Source organism: Pipra filicauda, unplaced genomic scaffold, assembly GCF_003945595.2.
Source record: "Pipra filicauda isolate LSUMZ 115617 unplaced genomic scaffold, ASM394559v2 scaffold59_size3379749_pilon, whole genome shotgun sequence".
Taxonomy (NCBI): Eukaryota; Metazoa; Chordata; class Aves; order Passeriformes; family Pipridae; genus Pipra; species Pipra filicauda.
The window spans coordinates 1701537-1725133 of NW_024104753.1; the positions used below are offsets into that span (position 1 = coordinate 1701537).

At 38.7% G+C, this 23597-nt stretch overlaps 1 protein-coding gene across 15 annotated transcripts in view; it reads right to left on the reverse strand.

Moving 5' to 3' along the window:
- Positions 1-23597, reverse strand: part of ROBO2 (roundabout guidance receptor 2) — a 1069237-nt gene that overhangs the window by 43783 nt on the left and 1001857 nt on the right. For 6 of the 15 annotated variants that reach the window (XM_039387910.1, XM_039387909.1, XM_039387918.1 and 3 more), the window contains 6 exons: positions 19556-19738; positions 17468-17494; positions 10386-10428; positions 8697-8824; positions 4112-4393; positions 3611-3736 (listed from right to left, as the gene is read on the reverse strand). In XM_039387910.1, the coding sequence (XP_039243844.1) occupies positions 3611-3736; positions 4112-4393; positions 8697-8824; positions 10386-10428; positions 17468-17494; positions 19556-19738 (789 nt within the window). The remainder of the gene's footprint in view (positions 1-3610; positions 3737-4111; positions 4394-8696; positions 8825-10385; positions 10429-17467; positions 17495-19555; positions 19739-23597) is intronic. The other 9 variants (XM_039387920.1, XM_039387912.1, XM_039387919.1 and 6 more) reach the window with 3 other exon arrangements.

Below are 23597 nucleotides of genomic sequence, written 5' to 3' on the forward strand. Positions count from 1 at the left end.
CATTGTCCTTATATCCGCTTCTCCAGCTGAGACACTTCCATTTGTGAGAAACCAATCTTACAGAGAAAGCTCTCATCCCACTTGCTTTGCTTCTTTTATTTTGCTGTGACTTCATTTTCTTGTTAGGAATTCATTAAGAGGAAGAATGGCACAACATTTTGAATCCCTTGACTGCTTGAAGACCCATCTATTTTTTGCTGTTTTGTTGCGGCTTTCAGACTCTTTGGACTGTGGTGTGGAGGAATGGTTTGTCACATGCCTTTTCAGCGGGGTACCCAGCTGGCCATCACTCATTCCTTTCCTGTTTGAGAGAGCGCAGTCTAATCCATCCCACTCACTGACATCTCTTGTTGATTTATAAGGATCAGTTATGAAAAAAAAAAGTGTAAAAATGAATCAATGACTCAAAAAAGTCACAACTGACTTGTCAAGTGTGCACTAGCAGGCACCACCTTCTTTGCCATGGCTCTAGATTTAAGCACAGAGGAATCCAGAAGGAGGTGTGATTCTAGCAACAGAGACAAGCACGTCATGGGATTTTTTGGGAGACAGTGGCTTTCTTCTGTTACCTCCAAATGTCAGCTGGATGAAAACAGGAAAGGATAGAGAGGGAAGAAAAAAGGTGATTCTGTGACTCAGAAGTAGCCGTCTCCTTTCACCTCCGGTTGTGCCTGCTAGAGACAGCAACAAGTTCAGCAAGGTTTCTAATTGGCCTGACTGCACATTGCAAACAAGACCTTCCTTTCCAGTACTCAATTCCAGATCAGAGCTCTTCCTTCTTTTTCTTGGAGGGACACATAGTAAATTCCAGCCAAGATCCTGTTATTCACTACGTGTAAACTGAGCTGATGTTCCCTCTATTAGGACGCGAGACTCCTTTTGCAGCGTGGTAGAGAGGGAAGTTTTCTTGAAAAGGGAAGGAACATTTCAAATGATGAAAAGAAACCCCAGTGATGGTGGAGATAAAGGAACAAATACATGAACCTTCTGGAGGGAAAATGAAGCTTTCAAAGCACAGGTAAGGCAAAAAGGGGATAAAGAAACAGGGGCATAGAACAGTGTAAAGGAAGTAGGTTAACTTAAATTCGTGGGATGCGGGGAAATTTTTGAAAAGTCAGCATAAGTAGAGCTAAGGCAGGAGGGGCTGCTTTAGGAGAAAAGCACATGCATAAGAGTGTGTGTGTTGCAGAAGGATTTAAACTAGGAATACCCAGAGAAGGGAAATGCAGAGAACAACTTCATCTTAGAGATTAATTGAGGCAGTGAGGAAGATTTTGGAAGTGTAGCATCTTGATAACTTTAGGAGACTAGTACAATAGAAGTTGGATGTGTGGGGTGCTAATATGGAGTCACTCGAAATCGGGGGGTTTCGGAGTGAAAGGTTAAAGATAATGGAGATATTAGAAAGACTGAAGCAGGGAGACAAGGAACTATTTAGATTAAGAAATCAAAGAGGAGAACTCCAAGGTCATTACTAGTAGGGAAAGCAGCCTACACTGTATAGTTGGGCAGGAGATTTCTCTTCTGTCCCCACAGGCAGAGTTACTCCACTGTCACACTAGTGGAACAGACACCTAATACATAGTGCTTGGTGTGTGTTTGAAAACTGATGCAGCAAAGCCTTGTTTCCCCATAGCAATGATGCTTGATGTTTCAATGTCTCCTCACACTGAAATTCAATTATATTGTTTAAATCTCTAGATGAATCAGGCCCCGGAAAAAGAATTTGCCAGTTGGGCTGATGATCATAGCTTTGATATAATATGGGAGCTGTGCAAAGTACAGCTACAAAATTTCCCTGCCTCATAAAGCAGTTGAGTTTTTAGCTATTTTTCATTCCACAGTGGGATAGGATTTCTCATGATATTCATTTAAGAGAGACAGAAACTAAGTCAGAATAATAAGTAGTACTTAAAGTACCAACCAAGGAAGTGAGAGAACAAGTCCCTGCCCACCCTGATGGGGACTACGTAACCAAAGCTGGTCTCTGACTCCGATGATGCTTTAATTATCAGACTATTTGAAGGTCTCTCCCAGTTCCTTGTGTATTACAGACATAATTATCCTGTATCAAAGGCATAATTACTGGGCAAGGGAGAGCAAAATACTGACTCTGCACTCCGACAATCTGACACTCTGAGCATTGGGGCACCCAGGTGTGAGCTGCCTTGACCAAAACAGGAATGCCCTGGCCATAGAAAGACTGAGCTGAAGTTTCCCCATGTCCTCAGAAGATTTATTTCAAACTGACAAACACTATGCAAAATATGTTTCACTTGAAATATTTGATCAAAATCCAGCTTTTGATTAACTGGTATTTTCCAAGGAAACTTCATATTTTCTGAGAAAATTCTTAGGCAGCCATAGCTGTCAACATATCTAAAGTGTGATATTGCCCTCTGATAACTGCCACATATGTACCTCAGCACATCTATTTCTGCATTTGCATGCAGCCTGGAGAGCAAGCTGATTTCCTAAGCTACTTGCCAATACATGTCACATACAAGGAACAAGAACTTTTCTTGCAGTATTGTATGAACCTCGTTCCCAGATCCCTCTCCGTCAATGCCATGAGCCTGTTTTTCAGTCTCACTCAAATCAGCTAATACTCCCCCTTGAGAACACAAGACTTGCAAACACATTTGGCTATTTGAGCTATGGGCCAATGATTATAGGCTTCTAATCTCAAGATTCAATTTGAATAGTAATTTAAATTGACATAAAGAAGTAATTTCTAGATTTCGTCTGTTACTGTTACAATTGTTCCAGCTTAAAGTGGAAATTCAAAAGGTTACAGATATAGAATGAATATCAAGGTTAAGTCCCTTCAGCTCTCTCATATTTCAGTTAAGGGAATTCAGAGGTTTTCTTTTTAATTGCTGCCTTTTCAGTTTTTGTTTTGAAATAAAAAAAAGACAGTTATACATAACATGAGCAACAAGTAAGCAAAATTAAAGAAATCAGGAAAAAGGTGTGTTTAAATATAATACACAACCACATGTACTACAGTCATTTTCATCTGATGAAAATGCATCATGTTTCCAATAGAACATGCAGCACACACATAAAATTTACATCCTGTTTGTATGCAGGCTTGGCACAATTTGTTGAAACCCCAGTCATCGTTCAGGGCCCTACAATTATTTCTGAGCTGCTTCACTGAAGAAAAGTATCTAGAAATAGCTCGTGGGAGTGGGGGATCTGTTAACCACTCAACAAAAATGTTACTCTCCTCATGACGTTCAGTGTGGGGAGGCCTATAAACTGAGGATGGATGCAGAAATACATTTGCTCCACAAACTGTGCTGTCAGGGAAGGGATGTGACAAGGCAAGGCTGGCAATTGCACCGACAAGCACCACCTGGGAGGAATCTCCAGTTATCTCCAAATAGGTTTTGCCAAAAAACTTTTTTTTTTTTAAAGTAGAGGCCCATGTGACAGTGTTCTCTGCTGTTCCAATGAAACTTCATATTTTCCAGTGTTTACTAGCGGGCAGGCACTCTCATGGGAATTCTCAACCTGTGCCTGGGAGGTCTTTCCGCCTCCGCGGCGAGCCGCTCGCCAACACCCCTCCGTCCCTCACTCCCCTGCCCACGGCGGAGGAACCAACCTGAGAGGCTGCCACTCCTTTCGGAGCTGTTGTGGGAGCTGGTGGTGCTGAAATCCTGTGACTGGTTGTGTGGCAATCTATTAGCCAGTCCCTCAGCCACCCGGTAGTCAGGGATGTAAAGCAAGGCTAAGGGTTAAACGGCAAAGGTCACAGTGGCATCGTGGGATTAGTCGACAGCACAAGCACATGCAACACATGCAGTTAGCAAGTCAACAGCAGATGCGGTGGGGTGGCAGTTTTAACTTAATTATTTTTAAAGGTACACCTAGCCTAGCCTAATGGAGGGCAGATGGCTTGGTGATTAGCACAGGACAAAGAGGAATAAAAGCACAGGACGACATGTTTTGTGATTGTATGACATTCAGCGCACATGCAAGGAATGTTAGCATTAGTTAAGGTAAATATGAACAGTATCTCACACAACTAAAAAGAATGTTCTAATTCAGGCACAGATGATACAGTACAAAGCCAAGGTCTCTGGAAAATAAGAGCTGTAATTACCATTGTTGCCTTTGCCTTGGTCTGGGAGAGAGTAACCAAATCCCATCAGGTCATTTTTTTGCTGAATTGAGCTTTTCCACTGAGGATCAGGTAAATCGACAGCCAGCTCATGGATGCTGTTGGAATGCAGTATCTGGGTGGTGGCATATGGCGTAGCTTGCGTTATTTGGCTGGAACTGTTGTAACTGGTTTTCGTGGTGAAGTCGATGCTGCTGTAAATGGCTCCATCAGAAAGCATAGTAGCAGTTTTATCTCCTTGCCCTGGCACTGGTGGCAGCACATCTGTGGTGAACACAGGGGAATGAAACAAATCATTGATGTACACGAAGCCTGAAAGTATCAAGGTTTAAGATGAGAAATAAATGTGTCATTTTGCACGTTTGCATTTCAGCCGAGACAGGTCCATGAGCCAACGAAGGGAAGATGATGTACAACCATCGCCAAGCTATCAGCATCTGTGACAGGCCTACCACTTGTCCTTCACGTCTCACTGCCTAAAACCATCTTTTTTTTTTTTTTCTCCATACCTTCAGCTTGAAAGTGAAGTTTGGAATATTTCTCTCCTAAAGAATGTTTTCAATTGTTCATTCTATGTCAGAACCAATGAAGCTGTCTGGGCTTCAGGGAAATGATGAAAGGAGAGAATTTACAAATCATAGAGGGAACTTTCCGAGAAAATATGTAGAAAAACTCTTGTATGGATGCCAAAGCCCTCAAAGTAATTTTTTAAGGGCATCACCTTGATTTCCTTGAAGTTTTGTGCATCAGCTTATCTAATTTTCTTTTTGACATTAGCTAGTACATTTCTCCTTTTCCACAAAGAAAAACATGACAAGACCAAGTTGTTCCTGGTATGTGAAAGAAAATCTGTTATTCTGAAGGGATTTAAGTGATCAGTCCCTCAAAATGGTAAAGCAGTGTTAATAACAGAGAACAACTTGTTCAAATACTCCAGAACATTTACCTGAAGAACAGTACAACACATTTAACTAAATATCTGTTGACTTTTCTACATCTTTTGAATCATAACACACAGTGTAGTTTATATATTTAATCAGATAGATTGGTAATCTCTCTCCTTACTAAACACTGAAGTGACCTTTGTTGGTGGAATACTAGATCTAGAAACTGAGATTACTGATGTGTGAAGAATCTAATGATGACTGGCATGATGTTCCAAGGAGAACCACAGCTCAGCAGATAATCCTTTTCCTTCTCTATCTCAGAGGTCAATATATCAAATGGTACTATTTTTACAATTTATTTAGACTCTGAAAAGTTGAATCAATTCTGGGATGTACTTGTTAAAAAAAATTTTAAAAGCATCATTTATATTCCATTTTCTTTCTACAGGCAGATGGCAGATACGGATTCCAACTGTTAGATCACACTTGAGATAATGCACACTCCTACAGTGAGGATGTTCACATCCCATTCTAGGGATCACAGCCAATTTGGATATACCTTGAGCCCCAAAAAGAAAAGATGATTCTTGCACCTAGACAAGGGCTTAGGTTCAGTTTCAGACTCAAATGGGGGTTTTGTGAAACCTCAAGGAATACAGCTGTTCTCTCACTATCTCAAAGACTTATCCAGCAATGAGCTGTGACACCATTGTCTCCTCCCATTGTTTTGGTTGGTTTGTTTGTGTTGGTGTGGTTTGGTTGTGTGTTTTTTTTTTCCCTGGGATGAACATTTAGATCACAGAACTATTTTCTGTTACATTCATGTGTGCAACAGTGAATATTTTAATATGGACCCTAATAACATCTGCAGTCTCAGGGCAGAAACGTAATACTAACAATAAATACAGCAATAACAAGTGCTCAGCAGAGACACTGCAGAAACAGAGATTAAATTTGGGTCTATCAGCATGATCTGGTTTTGCAGACAACAGGGAAATGGACACAATCAAGTATTAAAAGATCTTAATTGTATTAACTTATAACTGCAGATAAGTTGTAAGTGCAAAAAAATTACAATTAATGCAAACTACAGCTCATATTTCAAAATCAGGTTTATTACCATCTATTTGCTCACATGCAATGTGCTTTCTAGGGTCTGTACACAAACAGAAAGGCATCTATGTCCAAATACAGTATGAGATGTGAGAGACAAATGCAGTCCATCTTTCTTTCATCCACAGTAAGAAGATTTTTCCTTTCCACAATTGGTTTCGTCAAAGTATAATGGCTTGAAGTTTAGTAAATAAATTCTGTTGTTGATGTATAAAGTGAAGCAAATTCAGCTCAACCTGTCTGTGTTGGATTTGCAGACTTAGGGAAGTAAAAACCATCTAAATGTTCATCTCTCAAGTACTCAGACATACATCTGTCTTTAGAGCACATTTCTGGCAAGAATGAAGAGGTATCATCTCTATACAGTCACTTTAAAATGGAGAACGATACATTGCACACACTTGAAAGGAAAGTTGCATAGCTCTCCACCAGCCAAGAACTTTCAGTCTTTCTTACTAATAAGCTGAGGTTCTCCAGACATTCTGGGAATTTTCAGTACAACCATGGATTACTTTTTTGACCTCAGTGAGATGTATGCATTAAGTACTCAAAGAGCTATTAAATTGCCGTTTTACAAAGTGCCATAATCACCTAGTAAAAGTCAAGTGTGATTTTCCCACCAAGCTGTCATAGTAAAAAAACCCACAGTGTACATTTCAGACCAAAGTTGAACACGCATTTCCCACTGGATGCTTTCCCCAGAACTCTCCAAAATCCAACTTGTTTTGTAATTCTTGAGATAAATGAAATAGCGCCAAAGTACTTCCAGAGGGAAGCTCTTTCTTGCTGCCTCAGGAGATGCAGTACCATTTTACGTGACTCCAGCTCCAACCTGTGCTTCCCACTCACAGCCTTGCTCTCACATGCCTATCTGGGACATAACATGGATCTCACTTTTAAGGGCAATGTCAGAACTGCTTGCCTCAGCTTCTGACTTTCCAGTGATTGATTGGCACTTTACTGTTTTTAAAATGCTTACAGACCTTTTATATTATCATAGATCTTTTAACCAGTAAGAGTTCTCTCTGTAATGTTAATATTCTCTATATATATCTGTTGAAAGACATCTGACTTTTAGTCCATCTTTAATGCAGAAACATCCAATCTCAACTACTGAAACAGAAAGGGACAAGTGGTCCCAAATCAGCCAGAATAAAATTGTGAGCTCAACTGTAAAGATCGTGGGTGGAATTAAGCTGCTGAATTTCAAAATGTAACTGTTTTATCTCTTGCACAAATTTGGACCTATGCCTCATCCACACTGAGGCCAAAAACTTCAAAACATGCTTCCAATTTCTGTCATGTAGAGCCAAATGCTAAAAGAAAATGGTAATTTTTCTGTATTATGTGAGCTTAAGAAAAGATGGAAAAGTACTGAAGGGTTTTATTTTCAAGATATTCACAACAAAGAACCTGGCAGATATTCAGTTGCCTTCTAAATATTATCAAAAGTTTTGCTTACTTTTAAATAGTTTTGTATGACAAGAGCTTTACAGCATTTTTATATAGAATATAAATCTAGTGTGTTTTGTTGTAATTTGAAGTCACAGTAGTCAAACCACAGGCAAGAGACTTTGCATGGGAATGTATAACTGATATGAGGGATGATTTTCAGAAGCAGGTTCTGGTACAGTTCAAAACCGAATTCTTTTCACATTTATCACTTTGATGGTTTTATAGATTTTTTTTCATTTTAATGCATTTTTGATATATAAGGTTTTCTTGATTTTTGTTACCTATTCATGTCTTAAAAATATTTATATGCTCATTTACATTAAGAAGTCTTGTTCTGAACACCCCTATGCAGAACTAGCTGTGCTATCACAGAAACCAAGGGACTAACAGAGAGATGTGAATATTACTAAGACTTTTCAAATTCCCATTCTTGAAATTCCCATTTGAGTAAAATATTTGACAGAAAATAACCCCTCTAAAGATTCATCATCGTAATAATAAATCATTACCTCATCTCCCCAAAGGTCCTCCCTCAATTCAAAATGGAAGCAAACCCATGAAAAAATCTAAATAGGTCCCCTTTGTATATTCTTTTCTCCAAGTGAAAGAAAGTTGGTGACTTTCCTTAATTCTTGAAGAATCCATAATTCTTCATGGATTATGCTTGAAACTGAGAGTAGGCCCTCAGTAGGAAGAGGATGGGTAAGGTGACAGCAACAATGTTCTCCTGTTCTGCTGAAGGAACATCCTTCCTGCATCCCCCCAGTTTTCCTCTGCCCTTATGGACATCTTTTTTCCCTGGCTATATTCCTCTGCCCAGCAGATTGCTTATCTCTGCACAAAAGGGAATAAGGTTGAGCAACAGATACATTTCCCTTTAGATCATAAGCAGACCCTGTCTCACCACTGTGGGGTAAATTAAAAACTAGACCTACCTTTTAAATAAGTAAAAAGCAACAGAGTAAAACTAACATTTTAAAGTAAATTTTCAATCAAATCTAGAATCACACATAGAACTACAAGGATAAAAACATCACACAGTATTTATCATAAATGTTAACTAATGGGAGCCTATTGTATACTATATGGTGAAATAATAAAAGGAAACCTACCTCCACGACCAAAATTGCCAAGATCATTGGGTCCACTAGTGCTGTTGTTTACTGGCAGACTTGTGGCAGGCCAGGAGTCTGCAAGCCAAGGATAACTGGGGTCACTTGCATTCAAGAGACCTGGTCGACTGAAGCAGAATAAGAAAAAGAGATATACATACAAATATATACATGTATATTTAAAATTACAACATCTGTGAGACAACCAGTGATCAAACGAGCCGTATCACTGTTCTCCTAACACCACAGGTAACTAACAATTTAGAAGACTTTAATTTATTTCAATTTAAAATTGTGTAGCCTTGGATGATTTAAAGACCTTGAGCAGTTAATTAAGGTTATATACAAATCAACTTTGTCAGTAGAAGTGGGACTAGGCAGCCGTCGTGACTCTGCCAGAATCCAAATGAACTCCGTTGTCTGTGTGAAACAGGAGTTAGGCAGCACCATCACGGGATCCTACAACAGGGCTGCATGATAAATTACCACCTCAAGGGAGCCATCACTCAAACTGATTGCTCCATATCAGCCATTTCCAGGACTTTGGGCTACTATTTCTTCCTTCCCTTGCATCCCAAATGCATGCCTGTCATCTACAGGCTGGTAACTCTTTCTTTGAGCACTCTTGGATGGTTTAGAGGCAAACAGGTTTGAGTAGGATTAATGGAAAGTCCACAGCTATCTCTATCTGCCACTAAGGCATGGCTTTTATATCCCTCTAATTCCCAGCTTTGAGAGCAGTACCAAACAGCGAGCATGTGAAAGAGAAGGCACAGAAGGCACCTTATGGGCCATAAGGTGCCATATCTCTCTCACCCCAGGATAAACAGGGAAATTTAGCAAGGCAGGTGGATTGTTTGTATTTGTATCTAACAGGGAAAACAAATAATTTCCAGCAGACACCCCCCCTTTCCCCAAATGAAAACAAAAAGCCATCCGCAGCTCTGCAGCTTTTCTAGGTTATTAAAGCACTCATGAAGTTGGAGCAACATCTCCGATCATTGTACTTTATAGACCCCTGCCTGGCACAATCCCTAAGAGAAACATCAGTTTCCATGGAAACGACAATAAGAAGGCCCAGCCATGTTCTCACCACATCTACTTGCTCTCATTAGGCCTAATCTCTTTTTGCTAAAATATTGATTAAACAGGAGATTGGAAGTTATTACCAGGGCCTAATTACAATCTCCATATTGGCAAAGGGAAAATAGATGAGGATATATGGGCCTGTTATCAGCTTTTATCAATTTCAATTGAGTAGCCAAAGTTGTGGAATCCAGTCCTATCAATCTACAGCCTATTCATCATCCATGAATCATTTATTTCATGATCGATTAACTGTAATTGTTCACTCACAGCAATTTAGGGGGAGCCAATAAGGAGTCTTAAACAACAGCAACTTCATTTGCTAATGTCTAATTAATGCAATAAACATCCTGATAACAAATGAACACATTCTTTGTGATATTTACTACTCATTTCTTCCAGGGCATCTGGGAGATATGAAACATCTGGGCTTGATAACTACAAAGTGCACAACAGATAGGTCATTAAACCCTGTGGTAAGCTACTTAACTCCTCCTAGTGTTGTCAGTTTTCCCAATGATCTGTTATGACCCAAGTGCATGTTTCAGATCCCTAATTTTAAAAATAAATACAATGAAAAGACCTTTATACAAAGAAACATACCTTCCATTGCTCATTAGTCCTCCATCTCCTCTTTGGAAAGTGACTGTGTTTTGGTTGGGAGAAAACAAAACAAACAAACATACACACACACACAGGCACACACATATAAGACAGGGAAAAAATCAATTAGTAATAATTAAAAGTAACAATTCAAACTGCTCAGTGTCCAAGATAGGAGGCTTCTTGGCATCATCACTCAATAAAGTACAGAAATTATAAGAACAGGATCAAGCACATCAGGGTTACAGTTTGTTCAGGATTTCACTACACGTTACTGACTGACACCAACTTGTTCTGTAGCTTGGAAGGCAAACCAGCCATCTGGGCAAAAGGCCTGAATTTACCACAGGTCCCTTCATATGGTTTTGCCTTGCAAGACTGAGCCATGTGATGAAATTGTTTCTTGGCATGCTTTTGCTTCAGTACATAATGACATTGCACCAGTGAGTTAATAACATCATGTCATAATGCAGTAATATAATGTCACCAAACAAATATGCCATTTCCCAGGACAAACAGTCCTGGGAAAGAGGTGGCAGCTCTATTACAGATGAAGGGATGGAAAAAAATCATACAGCTGCACCATTTCCATCAGAAGAAGAGTTTAAGAACTAGCAGCCACACATAAATGCATACATGCCAGTGTCACCGGGAAGAAAAAGTGTTTCCAGTCTTCCATACACATTTTGTGTCTCCATTCATGGGTGTTTGACAAAAACCAGCCTCTTCCTTATCTATCTTATTAACAGGATTACATTTCAGGGCAATACAGGTAAACCCACATTACTGGTGAGGTGCTAATTGACAACATTTGATGCTCCTTTTTGAAGCACTGGCAAATATTTTGAGTCAAGGCCAACAGACTACTCTGGTCCTCAGTGGCAATATCCCATTATTTATTGTCAAGCATAGATAAGGCAGACTATTAAATTATATCAATGTCCTGGACACCTGCACCCTTACAGGCCTCTGACAAGATGAGGCTTTGAATTTCAAAGAGGAATGGAAAAGTCTGTGGCCAGATTATTTTAAATTTTTTTTAAAATAGGCCTTGGTTTGGAAATACTATTTACCTTTGTAAGACATACATTCCCATAGTTAAATTATAGCTCCGAGAATATTTGCAAGATTTTCCAAGTATTGGTCCAAACTACACTAATTCAGAATTAGGGTATTATACACTATTCTAATCAGACAAAATTACTACACCCAATAGGAATTCTGTGATCATTAAAAAAATTAGCAATGGCATAAATCCACTGGGAAAATACTTCTGATACCTTATAGAATCCTTGTCACTTTATTAACTCCTAGGACAATTTCACAGTCTACATTCAGCAAAGGGGACAAAACTGGCCCTCTGGAAGCTCTGCTGGAAGAGTGCTTGGGTAGGGTGATTAATTATCCTTCACTGCAGAGCAGACTAATATCAATATCAGAAAATCACTGCAGTCATATGTCACATCAAAATGGTTAACAGCTAAATTTTGAAAGGATGTAATCAAACCAATTAATGAAAAGAAAATCAAAATGCAAGTATGAAAAGTATTAAATAAAAGTGTGCTATCAAAAAACAAGACATGGTAATACACTGCAGGTAATTAATTTTAGAGCCAACGCTACTTTCTCTAACAGGCTGTCAAATGACTGTATCACTCATTGCTTAAAAGTAAATAATCTGAAGTGGTGTAACTATCATGAATATGCAAAAATGTGGGCACTGCCTGGCTGTTTCAAAGTATCTCAGTCAAAAGTACATTAGATATTGCTTCCTTTCTCCTCCTCCCCTTCAAATTTTGTATTTGATTTCTTCAACTTTCTGCATTTCGCAAAGTGACAAGAAATGAGAATGAGAAACAAAGGCTAATTCGGTAACAACCCATAATAATAAAGTTTACAGATTTAAGGGAATTCCAGTAAAACATATTTTCTAAAAAATGCTTGGGATTAATGCTCTTTTTCAGACTATCATCCACCAGAAATAATTTTGAAGTTATTTTGTCACCAATCGTGTAGCACATACAGGTGTGTGAGATTTTAACTTTGCATATCATACGGAAAAAAAAAATCCCAACAGTATTTGTGGTCTTCAAAATATTTATATCCCTTGTGTACCTTTATAGAGCAGAGCTAAAATGGAGGAGCTAGTAGGAGATTGCAGCAATGTTTGCCTGACACATTTTATTTTCTGGGTAGTCAGGGATGGGAAAACTCCAAGGCAAGCTGTGAGAAACATATTGGGAAGACATGGCACCAAAACCTCACTGCTAGAGCCACAGTTGCTGCAGGTTGGCTGTGGCATATGAGATTGTTGAGAAGAGACAAGTATCACAGCATTTGCTCCTTTTTCTTCTACCTGTGTATCCTTGTGGTAGGAATTACTTCTTGTTTTGTTTTGGGGTTTTTTTGCCTACATTAATCTCACACCCTCCCAATAAAAGCACTGTTTTTAGAATAAAGGTTCAGCTTAGTTTATTAAAAAAAAAAGAACCTATCTTGCAGTGACACTGTTTTTCCTGGGGAAGACTGTGCTTATGTGATGTGTATGGAACTGGGAGGGAATACAAGTTCTTTCCTTTACCCTCCACCCTGTACACCAATGTGTGCAGTGAGAAAACAAACAAGGAAATATTATAGTTATTTACTATGCTTGGTGGAAAAGGTTCTGGAATATTAATTAAATGTGCCAAAATTCCTCTTGAAGCGTGGACATGTCACCAGGATGCTACAGAAAAAAACCCAACAAAACCTATTCCTGATGCCATCCATGAATGGGCTACCTAAGGCTGGATAGAGAAGGTGCCTTTCTTTTAGCATCAGTGTTGTGAAAGGAAAGACAGCTAACAACAGAAGATACGGTCAGGCTGCCAACACAAGCACTATGTTTATCATCCCTGCCATACATTTTGTCAGCATTTTTGCCTGCAGTTTGATTTCTGCAATTACAAAACAAGTCTAAACGCCTGAATAGAAGCAGACTTAATGCAATGCAGGCTTGTAGATGTCACTGTGAAAATAAAACACACAGACAGCTGGCTTTATTTATCCTGCCTCCACTTCAAAAAGCAGCAGAGCAATTTCAAGGGGCAATGCAAGAGGAGGAAGGGAAGGATGTCCCTATCACTGACCCACCCATCTCCCTTGCTTTTTATCACCAAGGAAGCAAAACAGCTCTTTGCATCTGATATATGTTCTTAGAAAGGCTGAAGACCTGCAGGGATGAGATTGGTTTTCAGAAGAAGATGAAAAAATAACCCCTGCATAGAGAGATTTTGAAGGAATCCCCACCAGCTTATACTTCAAGGACTGTAAAAATGCAGAAATATAATCCAAAGTGCATTTTAAATGCATAAATATTTCGGGAAATTATATTGTATATATTTGTATGAAAACCAGCATATGTTAAGGAGCTTTTCAGACGCTTTTTATTAAATATATAAGGAGGTACCAAAACCATTTACTAATATTATCTGACAAGGTTAAACTTAATCTTTATGCCTGCTAGAACTGGAAAAATATGAATGTATAGTAAGTCGACATTCTGAGGCAAGAAAGCTTTAGAAAGCTTTAGAAAGCTTTCTGTATGCCTATCTCTAGTAGGCCACATTTTCCTACTGCAAATGAAAACTTTAATGTTGCCAGCCAAGTCTCATTCCTTTTTCTGATAAGCTATTTCTCAAATATGAATGTAGATTAATCCTCTTTTAATAAGCATTAACTCAGAACAGATAATCAGCACATAAAAATTCCATCAAATCTTCTGTCTACCTTTGGATGATTCTGTCATACAGTTTATCCACATTTAACAGTTTCAGGAGTTGCACATAAAATGCATAGCATTTCATGATTCTTTATCTATTTTTAATTTGGTTTTTGTTTATTCAGTTCTGTGAAATCTTTAATCCCAAGGAGCACTAGTCACTAAATAAGCTTATCTACTCATAAGTGAAAATACATATTTACTTTTTTTTGCATGGCTGATGGCCTAGACACTTGAAAACACCTGAGTATTCAAGTGAGGGGGTATTGGCACAAGTTTGAGGGCACAGGAAAGATAAAGAGATAAATAAACAAATTCTGTTTTGTCACTCTAATACAGCATTGAAATAATTCATCTGTTATACAAGAAGTGTTCAGATATCTCTTTTGTGCCATCTATCTTTGTATCTTGTGCAATCCCATCATGCATGTTTATATCCAGGCAATTGTCCAAGTAAAGTCTAACCAGAAAAATACCATAAAAACCCCAGTACCTTAGTTTTCACAGAAACTCACAAAAGTATCTATCTTTTCATTACAGAAGTGATGGTTGAAAAGTAGTAACAGTTGTATTTACTGTTTCTGTGCCAGATTTGGGGTTGTTGATAGTATGTCATGGCCACAACAATGTATAGTTCTGGTACAGCTGCAGATGATGACACTGCTCCTTATCAATAGTAGTCTAACAAACATATTAGCTAATCATATGTCTTGCAGTATTGATACTACTGAGAATCAATACCTGATGAGCCATGATGGGGGAAAGGGATGTGATGTACAGAATTGTGGCTCAGTAACCACTGGAGTCAGTTCAACTGAAAGTAACCAAAAAGATTTAGCTGCGATTTTCAATGTCACTTTACTTGTGACCATCTGAGCAATCTCTCAGTGCTTATGAATACGTTCACAAAGACAGAAAGCTTAATGAATTTAACTCAAACAGTTATTCTTCTCTGACACAAATCGTTACCAATTGCCTGACATTTGCTGTTTGCTCTTCTCCTACATGGAGTGTTACAGTAGTTTAGTCTCACTGCAGAAATTATACATCTTAGGCTCCTAATAACAGAATACAAATAACAAATGATCCCAGCGGATGACCCATAATCTGAAAATTACCTGAAAGAATATTTTTAGCAAGTAATTATAAAACTGCAGGATCTAGACTTTTGAACAACTATTTTTGGTGTCCTAAGTTCTACACACAGGCAAATACAGATGAAGAAAAACCAAAAAGTATTCACATCAGAAAAAATGGAGGTTTTGTTTTGTGTGTGAATTAAGTAAGTATATGGATGTTCCATTAAAAGATTCAATTCTCTTTATCATACAATCAAATGTGCATGTTCTGGAACTCTCTGAAGGATTTAAAGCAGATGTCTGAACAAAAGTTGTGCACCTTCTAAAATCTGAGTATATTAGGATAAATTCATCTTTAGTAAAACTTCATTGACAGCTGTCTCTGATGGGATTCTGAAAGCTACATACCTCTCTCTAAATAATTATATCTAAAACCAAACCATTTATGAATCATAACTTTGAAGGGAACAACACACAGTTGTGAGTGACTAACTCCCAGAAGCACAGATACGTTTGTCTAAATTGTATATTACCAATAGCAAATTCAAATACTAGAGAATTAACAAAGTTTCTTATGGAACTCTAGATATAAAGATAAAAAATATGGACTGTGTTCTGTCTGAAGGAAGACTTTTTTTTAAATTAATGATTGTTTTTTTGGACTTGACTACTGGATGACTTAGTTCTCAGTGCCTCCAGAAATGATGATAGGCCAGGAAACAAAACTATGGGCTGTTTTAGTTCTAGGAAGTCCACAAGATGTCAGAACTACCTTTAAAAAAGCACATTTTTGGCAGTGCCTCTGACATATCCTAGTTATCCAGCACATGTGGATCAAGAGCATTAAATCATGCACAGTCACTGTGGCTCCAGCACAACGCACATGCCAATGTATGCTACAAACACCATGGAAAGTTGTGCTTAAAGACAGCTGACAGTGGCATAGTTATAGGAACCAAACACAAAGATGAGTTATTTAATTTTGGAAAAAAACCCTACGTTGTCTCTCAAAGAAAAGCCAGTAAAGCATTTAGGTTAGGAAGTGTTGTGCCACTACTTGCACTAACTTGGCCATACCTGCCTGGGAGCTAGAGGAGCAATCCTGAGCCCCCAGGGTTTTTCCACAAGGACACTTCTCTCTCACAATGTCACAGGCCCTTGGGGCAGACTCCATCACCTTCGCTCCTCTGTCCTGACAGTCATTTGCCCTTTCCTGCTAAGGTAAACACACAAGCTGTGGCTGAAGGCAAGCAAGAGTGAGAAAGCAGCTACCTGAGCATGAGGACTGGTTCAGCGGTGCAGTGGGAAGACTGGACTCTATCACATGGATGGCAGAGAGGACAGAAGAGGAGACAGCTTTGGTAAATGAAACTGAGGGGCCAAACTACACACAGAATACTTTACAGACCTCTGCTGGAAAATGATCAGATTTATCAGTCTTTTATACTGTAACACTGAGGTACCATTATTTTTAAGTTTTTAAATGCTGCGATTAGGTATGACAGCAGAAGCTATTTATTTGTATCCATTATTACTATTAATTCTATACTCTATTTTTCCTGGCTATCCATATGTTGAACAAGCTGTTTGCAACCTGCAGTTTCAGCCACACTTCGTTTATCCTTCACATATCTTTAATCGTGTTTATGATAATGGTCTACCGTATGCTATCTTTTTTAAGATACAAAAAATAGGATACCAGCTTTGAACTGGGTAGTCAGAAAAAAACAAAATACTTCAATTCCAAAATCCCTGTAAAGGAAATGAGTGCATCAGTTAATCACTAGGTTGGCCTGAAGATCTGAACACCTCACAGTAAAGCAAACATATGCATAGCTAAGAGCTAAAGTGGAAGAAAGTTCCATTACTCCACTGCAAAAATGTTCAAGATACTTTAGCTTTAAAATCAAAATTCAGTTATATATGACTAATGCTTGTTTATGGTAAGCTAGTTCAAGCATCTTGACCTGCAAATTACTTTCAAAGCTGCATTATCTCAAGGAATTAGATGAGTAAGTATGCAGAATTACAATGATAGAGACACTAATGGTGGCAGATTTTATTATGTTCCCCTTGGATCACTAGGGAAATAAATACTACATTTTTATCACAGATAGGCAGTCAAAGTATTTCTCCTTGTATTTGGTTTTGATTCTGCATATCTCACATGTTCATAAACACTTAGATAGCTAATGTTTGCAGTGATGTGTTGGTGAAGTAAGAGACAGACTAATGGACAGTACCTGCAGGGGTGAAGGTGAAGGACTGAACTGCAAAACAAGAAAGCAAACACATTGTGAGTTACACACCCTGAGAAAAAGCGCTAATTGCAGGGCACGAGTTTCCTCTGGAGTTTACTCAAGTTGGAGTTGAATATCATGAGCAGGACATTGCAGCTGAGCTTAAAGCACTAACCAGCCAGCAGCCAATGAGAGACGATGGTCGGAAAGATGAGCAGTGAATTTCAACATTCACATTTGAAGACTTTCTGTGTGGACATGCTGTTCTCCGAATTGAAAACATTAGGATGAATTTTGAAGCATGTTCTGTTATCTACATTCCTTGCTGAAAGCATACACAATTTCATGATGCAATGGTCACATCACACTTAGATGCAGCAAACATCATGAGAAGGAATGAGTTGTAGGAGACACAGTTTATTATGACTATTATAATTACTTACAGCTATGCATTTAAATGTATAAAAGACTTTGCTCTCAATTCTCCCCTGCTCCCCCCCAGTATGTCAACTCACATACAGGGCTAATAATTCTCCTTTTTAAGAAAAGACTAATTTTAGCTTGTGTCCAAAACTCTATGTAGGACTCTTTCCTAAGAGGAATAACAGCCCAGCTGTCCTTTAGTATGAAAACTCTTGGGATCTAGAATGATATTTCATAGAAACACATCTATAGGTGTGTGTGAGAGATACTAGTTTCTCAGTTAACAACACCCTACCTCTCAGAGAGTAAAAGTCACTGCTGTTAAAGGAAAGAAAAAAAAAAAACAAAACAAATCGAAAATGCACAACCCATGAACGTCAGAGGTCACATGGTGACACAAGATGAGGTTCCCCAGAAACCAAGAAGGTCCAAAAGCCACTGTTCTCCTTCCTCCTGTCCTCCACTGCTCATCTCACGTTTTCTTGACCTGCCCTGTTTCACTAAGCAGGAAGGATTGAAAAACAGCATGAGATAGTTTCCTTCTGGTTTAGTGAGCCCAGTCAGGACACTGAGGAGTCTCATGATGGCTAATGCTAAGCTGAGAAGGACATTTTGGCTATGAATGAATGTGGGTTTTTGGCAAGGAGTTAGAGATGCTCAGCCACTTAGGGAACCTGTGTCCTCAAGTTCATATGCGATAACTTGTCATAGAAGAGCGCTTGTGTAACTTCAGTGTGATAAAATGTCAACATTAAATATGCTGTGTCCTCAACTGGGTAAATCTTTCTCAAAAAGAAAATGTTTTCTCTTTTTAAATGTTAATAAGCACTTCTAGAGAACCTGTCCCAATACCTGAAGAACAGGGGGGGGTTGTGTGTTAAATTAGGCTTCAGAGTGACCTTCAGATTTATGGGCGTTCACTTGACTTCCTAAAAATTCATAAGAATCCTGAAAAGCTGAATACACAAAACAAGGAGGTTGGAGAAAGATGAAAATATTTTCATTTGGTAAGTGTATTTATTTTTCCAAACATAGTTTTCAAAAACTAATTTGTAACTGGAACAAACATTTGGTACAAGAGGACATTCCAACATGTTCTACCTCAAAGACAAAACTTTTTATGGTTTCTGCCGTAAGTAAATTTTGACCACGCTTCTCTGTCTAACACATCACTCTTCTCTTCCAACTATAGCTATGAAGTCACTGATTAAGCACCTCCATTTATTTCCCATGCACATGGCTTCAGAGACATGGAAATGCATGGGAATTAAGGAGAAGACCAAATACTCTCTAACCTTCCTTATGAGGGTCTAGTCTAGTTTGTATTTGAACATATGAGTAGATCTGCACTGTTAACAGAGTGCCTTCTGAGCAAGGAACAAGAGGTATAGTTAATCCTCCTTGTGCCTTTTTTTTTTTTTCTTTAATGCTAGATGTGCTGGAGATGTAAAAATACTGTCTTATGATAATGATGAAATGTGGTACCGAGCAGTGCATTTAAAGCTTCTCATACAACAGCAGTTTCACAGCATACATTAAAAACAAGCATACAAAGTTCACCCAGGACACTTTTGCTGGAAGTTCAACGTGTTTTTTAAGTAGGTTTAACAGTCCCTGTTCTCTTCACGACCAAACCTGATGAGATGGTAATAAAGTTCCTGTTCTTACCAGCATAATTGCTGAGCCCCTTCCTCTTCTTTCTTCGCCAGTAGAGCCAGATGCTGAAACCCATCAGAATCACCCAACATGCCCCACCGATGCCAGCTATAAAGGCAGGCTGTTTGACAACATCAGTGATTTGCTCAGTTATGCTGTTGTTATTTTCGGTGATGACAACTTCATTACGGCCTCCTGCACGAAAGAAATTCACAGGAATGTGGTTATTATGGATTCTGTAACAAAAACAGGAAGCAAGGACTGCAAATGAAAATTAGGGGGGAAAAAAAAAGTAATGGACCTCAAAAGAATTATCCACAGTAGAAGAACTTTAAGGAGTAGTAATGCACACCAGAAACCCAGTGTTTCTAGAGAGTAAATCCATAGCCATTTTGCAAACATATATTTGAAAAGATAGATCTACAGTGCACTCTCAAGTAATCTAACAGATGTAAATCCAGAGCTTTTTTTTATATATACAATATAGATACTTGTTGGTTTGTTTTCACATAATTACAGACAGGATGCAATAATGAGAAAATGGATTCTAGGAAACTAATAAAAAATAAATCAAGCAGTCAATAAATAGCTTTTTCCAAATGAGAAATCCAAATACAAAATATGCTACAACATCAGAAGACAGTTTCTTCTCTCATTGCCATCAGCATGCCAAAAATTCTTACTTAACTCATTTATTTTCCCTGAATGCTAGAGTTTCCGAATTTGAAATCAAATATAAAGTGTATTTTCCAGAAATTATTTCATGGAGAAAACAATCCATACAAATTCTAAGCCCACCAGCTTTGACACAAAGCAGAAAAACACACAGTTAACTGCAAACTCTAAGCAATCACAGCAACAGATGCTATTTTTTCTCACGTGCAATATGCATGACAAATTCTTAACATTAACCTGTAAGAAATAATTATTACGTGGAACCCCAATTAAAGTGACATGCATCAAAAATTACTATATAGGATCTTAAATTCTACATTACATTAGAAAACTGTAAATTCCAGTAGATGCTTCCTTCCCCCCCCCGTTTCTCTAAAAGGGAACTTTTTCAAAAGAAAAAGCTTGATGTCTGGCTGGAAAACAAATGATCATAAAAATCTGAATGGAAATTCAGGAAATGCTAAAGTATATAGTTCTAGGACCAGCACTTCTCTACTTCAAATCTCCCCTTGTCAAAAATAGTTAGTTTTAAAATTAGGAAATGCAGAACATATTTTTCTGCAAAACTCCCCCCACCATGAATATTGATTCTATATACATTTGATATAAACTGCCCACATCTGCAGTTTTGAAATTTGTGAAATATTATCCATCTTTTCCAGTAAAAGCATTTATATAGCTCAACGCTTGAAATGTTTATGTAATATCACCAGATGCCTCTATGCACGCTGAGGAGCTACAAGAGTAGCTATTCTACTGAAACAAAAAAGATAGAAGCACTATGATTCTCAATTTTGAAAGTCTATCACACACATATAAAGATAGTTGAATAAAACACTGAAATGGTCATTCAGAGGAAATTATTAGAAGTATTGTATCATTATGCCTTGCTGTGAAAACAGGACGTATTTCTCTTCTATAATTCAGCACTGGTTAGATTTACCACTCACTTCTTTCAACAGACCAGCTTGCTGGCTTCAGCCTAAAGCCACCAAACAGGGTCACTGGCTAAAACAGATGTGAGAATTCTGACACTTCCAGTTTTGTTCCACAGACACCTCTCTGCAGGTGACCCAGAGCCAAGTTGCCAATGGAGATCCCTCACGGAGAGCCTGTCGGGCTGAGCATGCCCTCCCTGCCCCACTCCCTCGGGGACTAGCTCTGCCCAGCACTGCCCCAGCCAAGATGCAGCTTCAGGCCCTCGATGGTGTTCAGAGCTGGGCTGAGTTACTCGGGAAGGACCGCGATGCGCTGCATCACATTGCTATCACACTGCTGATGATCTCGGGGGTTTTATTAAGCTTTCTCTCTTTCAGCACCACGTCAATATTTAGTACTGATGACCGTCTGCTTCTGCAAACAGACTGTTAAAACTGTGCTAGAGCTTGGCTTGCTTTCAGTCGTTCTGGGCAAGAAACAAAACGGGCTTCCCGCAAGCAAAATAGGTCCCGTGGAAGGATGCTGACAGACTAGGCCTGTCTGGATAAAAAGGCAGTACACCAGTACTGGTGTCATGTATCAGTCTACACTGGCCATGCTGGTGAGCTCTACTAATACTAGGGCCTGGGAGCTGCAGCTGTCCTTTCCCATGCTCCCCTCTCTTGTCTTGCCTCTGCCAAAGGCCCAGTGGTTTCCAGTTCTGATGCAGTAAGGGAGAATGGAACTGAGTGAGCACTTGTGACAAAGAAAAGAAGGGAGACAGCGGTGGCTCCTTTTATCTGATTTCCCCCTGTTTTTAATGCCCATGGAACCAGCTTTAGGTGCACCCCAGTGCTGAAAGACGAAGGGCTGTGAGTAAAACTAATAGAAAGAGGCACTCTATGGCATGTTCTTCTAGGACCACAATTGATTTTCTAGTAGAAATCAGCAAGGGAATACGTGTTGCTTTAATTGCCATTAACTTGGAGTTAATTTCTGTGCCCTTTGGAGGAGAGGCCAAAGCAGTGGGATGGTGGGGAAACACGTAATTTTGGCACTGCTTCAGAGGCAGCTGTGCTGCCATGGAGAAGAGCAGGCAGGGATGTGCTTCGAGAGACTGACTTTGGGAGATGATGCTCCTGGACTCAAGAAAAGTACAAGCTCTGTCCAGAAAAGCCTCAAAACATCTGAGGATCCCATCTTCTTCTGTAAAGTCAGAAACCAGTCTTTCTAAAATGGAGAATGTGAGACTAAATCACAGAGAGCCTGTGGAGAGCTTTCAGTGGGCTTTACTCTCTCCCTCTCTTCTAGGGGAAGATGCAATCTGTCTCCAAATTACCTTCTCAAGTTTGCAGTCTGGCTGCTTGCTCTTACCCTTCTGTGCCTAGCAATTACAACTGCAAAAGTAATAATTCATTTAAATGTCAAAATAACATATGCTTTGTGAATTTGATGATGGAAAAATAAATGGATACAGATGAATGTTACCCGCTGATGTTTGATGAAATTAATATAAGTGTTGGGGGTTGGGGAAACAAAAGGCATTAGTTTTATACTTCTTTATATAATATTTAAGTAGAAGTAATAAATATGTCATCCAAGGTACCAGTGTAGTACTATTTCATATACTGCAGGTGTTTCTGTAACAATGCTGTCAGTTCAACTAATTAGAACATAGACAAGGGAAGTGTGCAACCTGTAACGCTCCATTGTTCCTGAAGACAAAAACATAATGAAATATAATGTCTTCCTCCCATTGGAGAGTAATGAAGAACAAAACTAATTTGTTGGACCAAAAATTAATTAGACACATCAGATTCGATTGTACCTATTACTGTGAAAGTTTGCAGCTGTTCCTCATATTATTATGCCAATGATGGAATGTAAGAGTGAACAGGCCAACTGATGAGGAGAAATAATAGCTATGGCATTAACCAACATTGCTGTTATCTCCATTTTTGTTTCTGTTTCTCCAGCAGAAAAATTTTTAGCATATCATTAATGATCATAAAAATTTTATTCTTGATTCTCTTTTAGTGTTCCATAAAATTTTTCAACATCCTGCTTGAAGTATGGGCACAGTATTCCTGTGAGACAATTTCTAACTAAAGAAATAATATACCTCCTACTGCTCCATATTCTCCAGGTTTTATTTTCTGGATTGTCACAGGTCTGTTATCTAGAACTGCTCTGGGAAGCCAGTAATTGATTATCCACCATGAAAAAGTTATTTTAAGAAAAGACCTTCTTAGAAGAATAAATCCTGTATTTAAGAATAATATTTTCCTTTTTTATACACTGGACTCTGTATTTCATGACAATGAATGTTGCAATGCTTAGAAACATTCTTCTGCATCACTGACCTACTCTGTCCATAATTCAGCATTTCTGGAGTTGCCCATTCTGTTTGCAAGCTGTTCAATAGTATAGCTAATCACCAGGCCATATAGGACTCCATTAT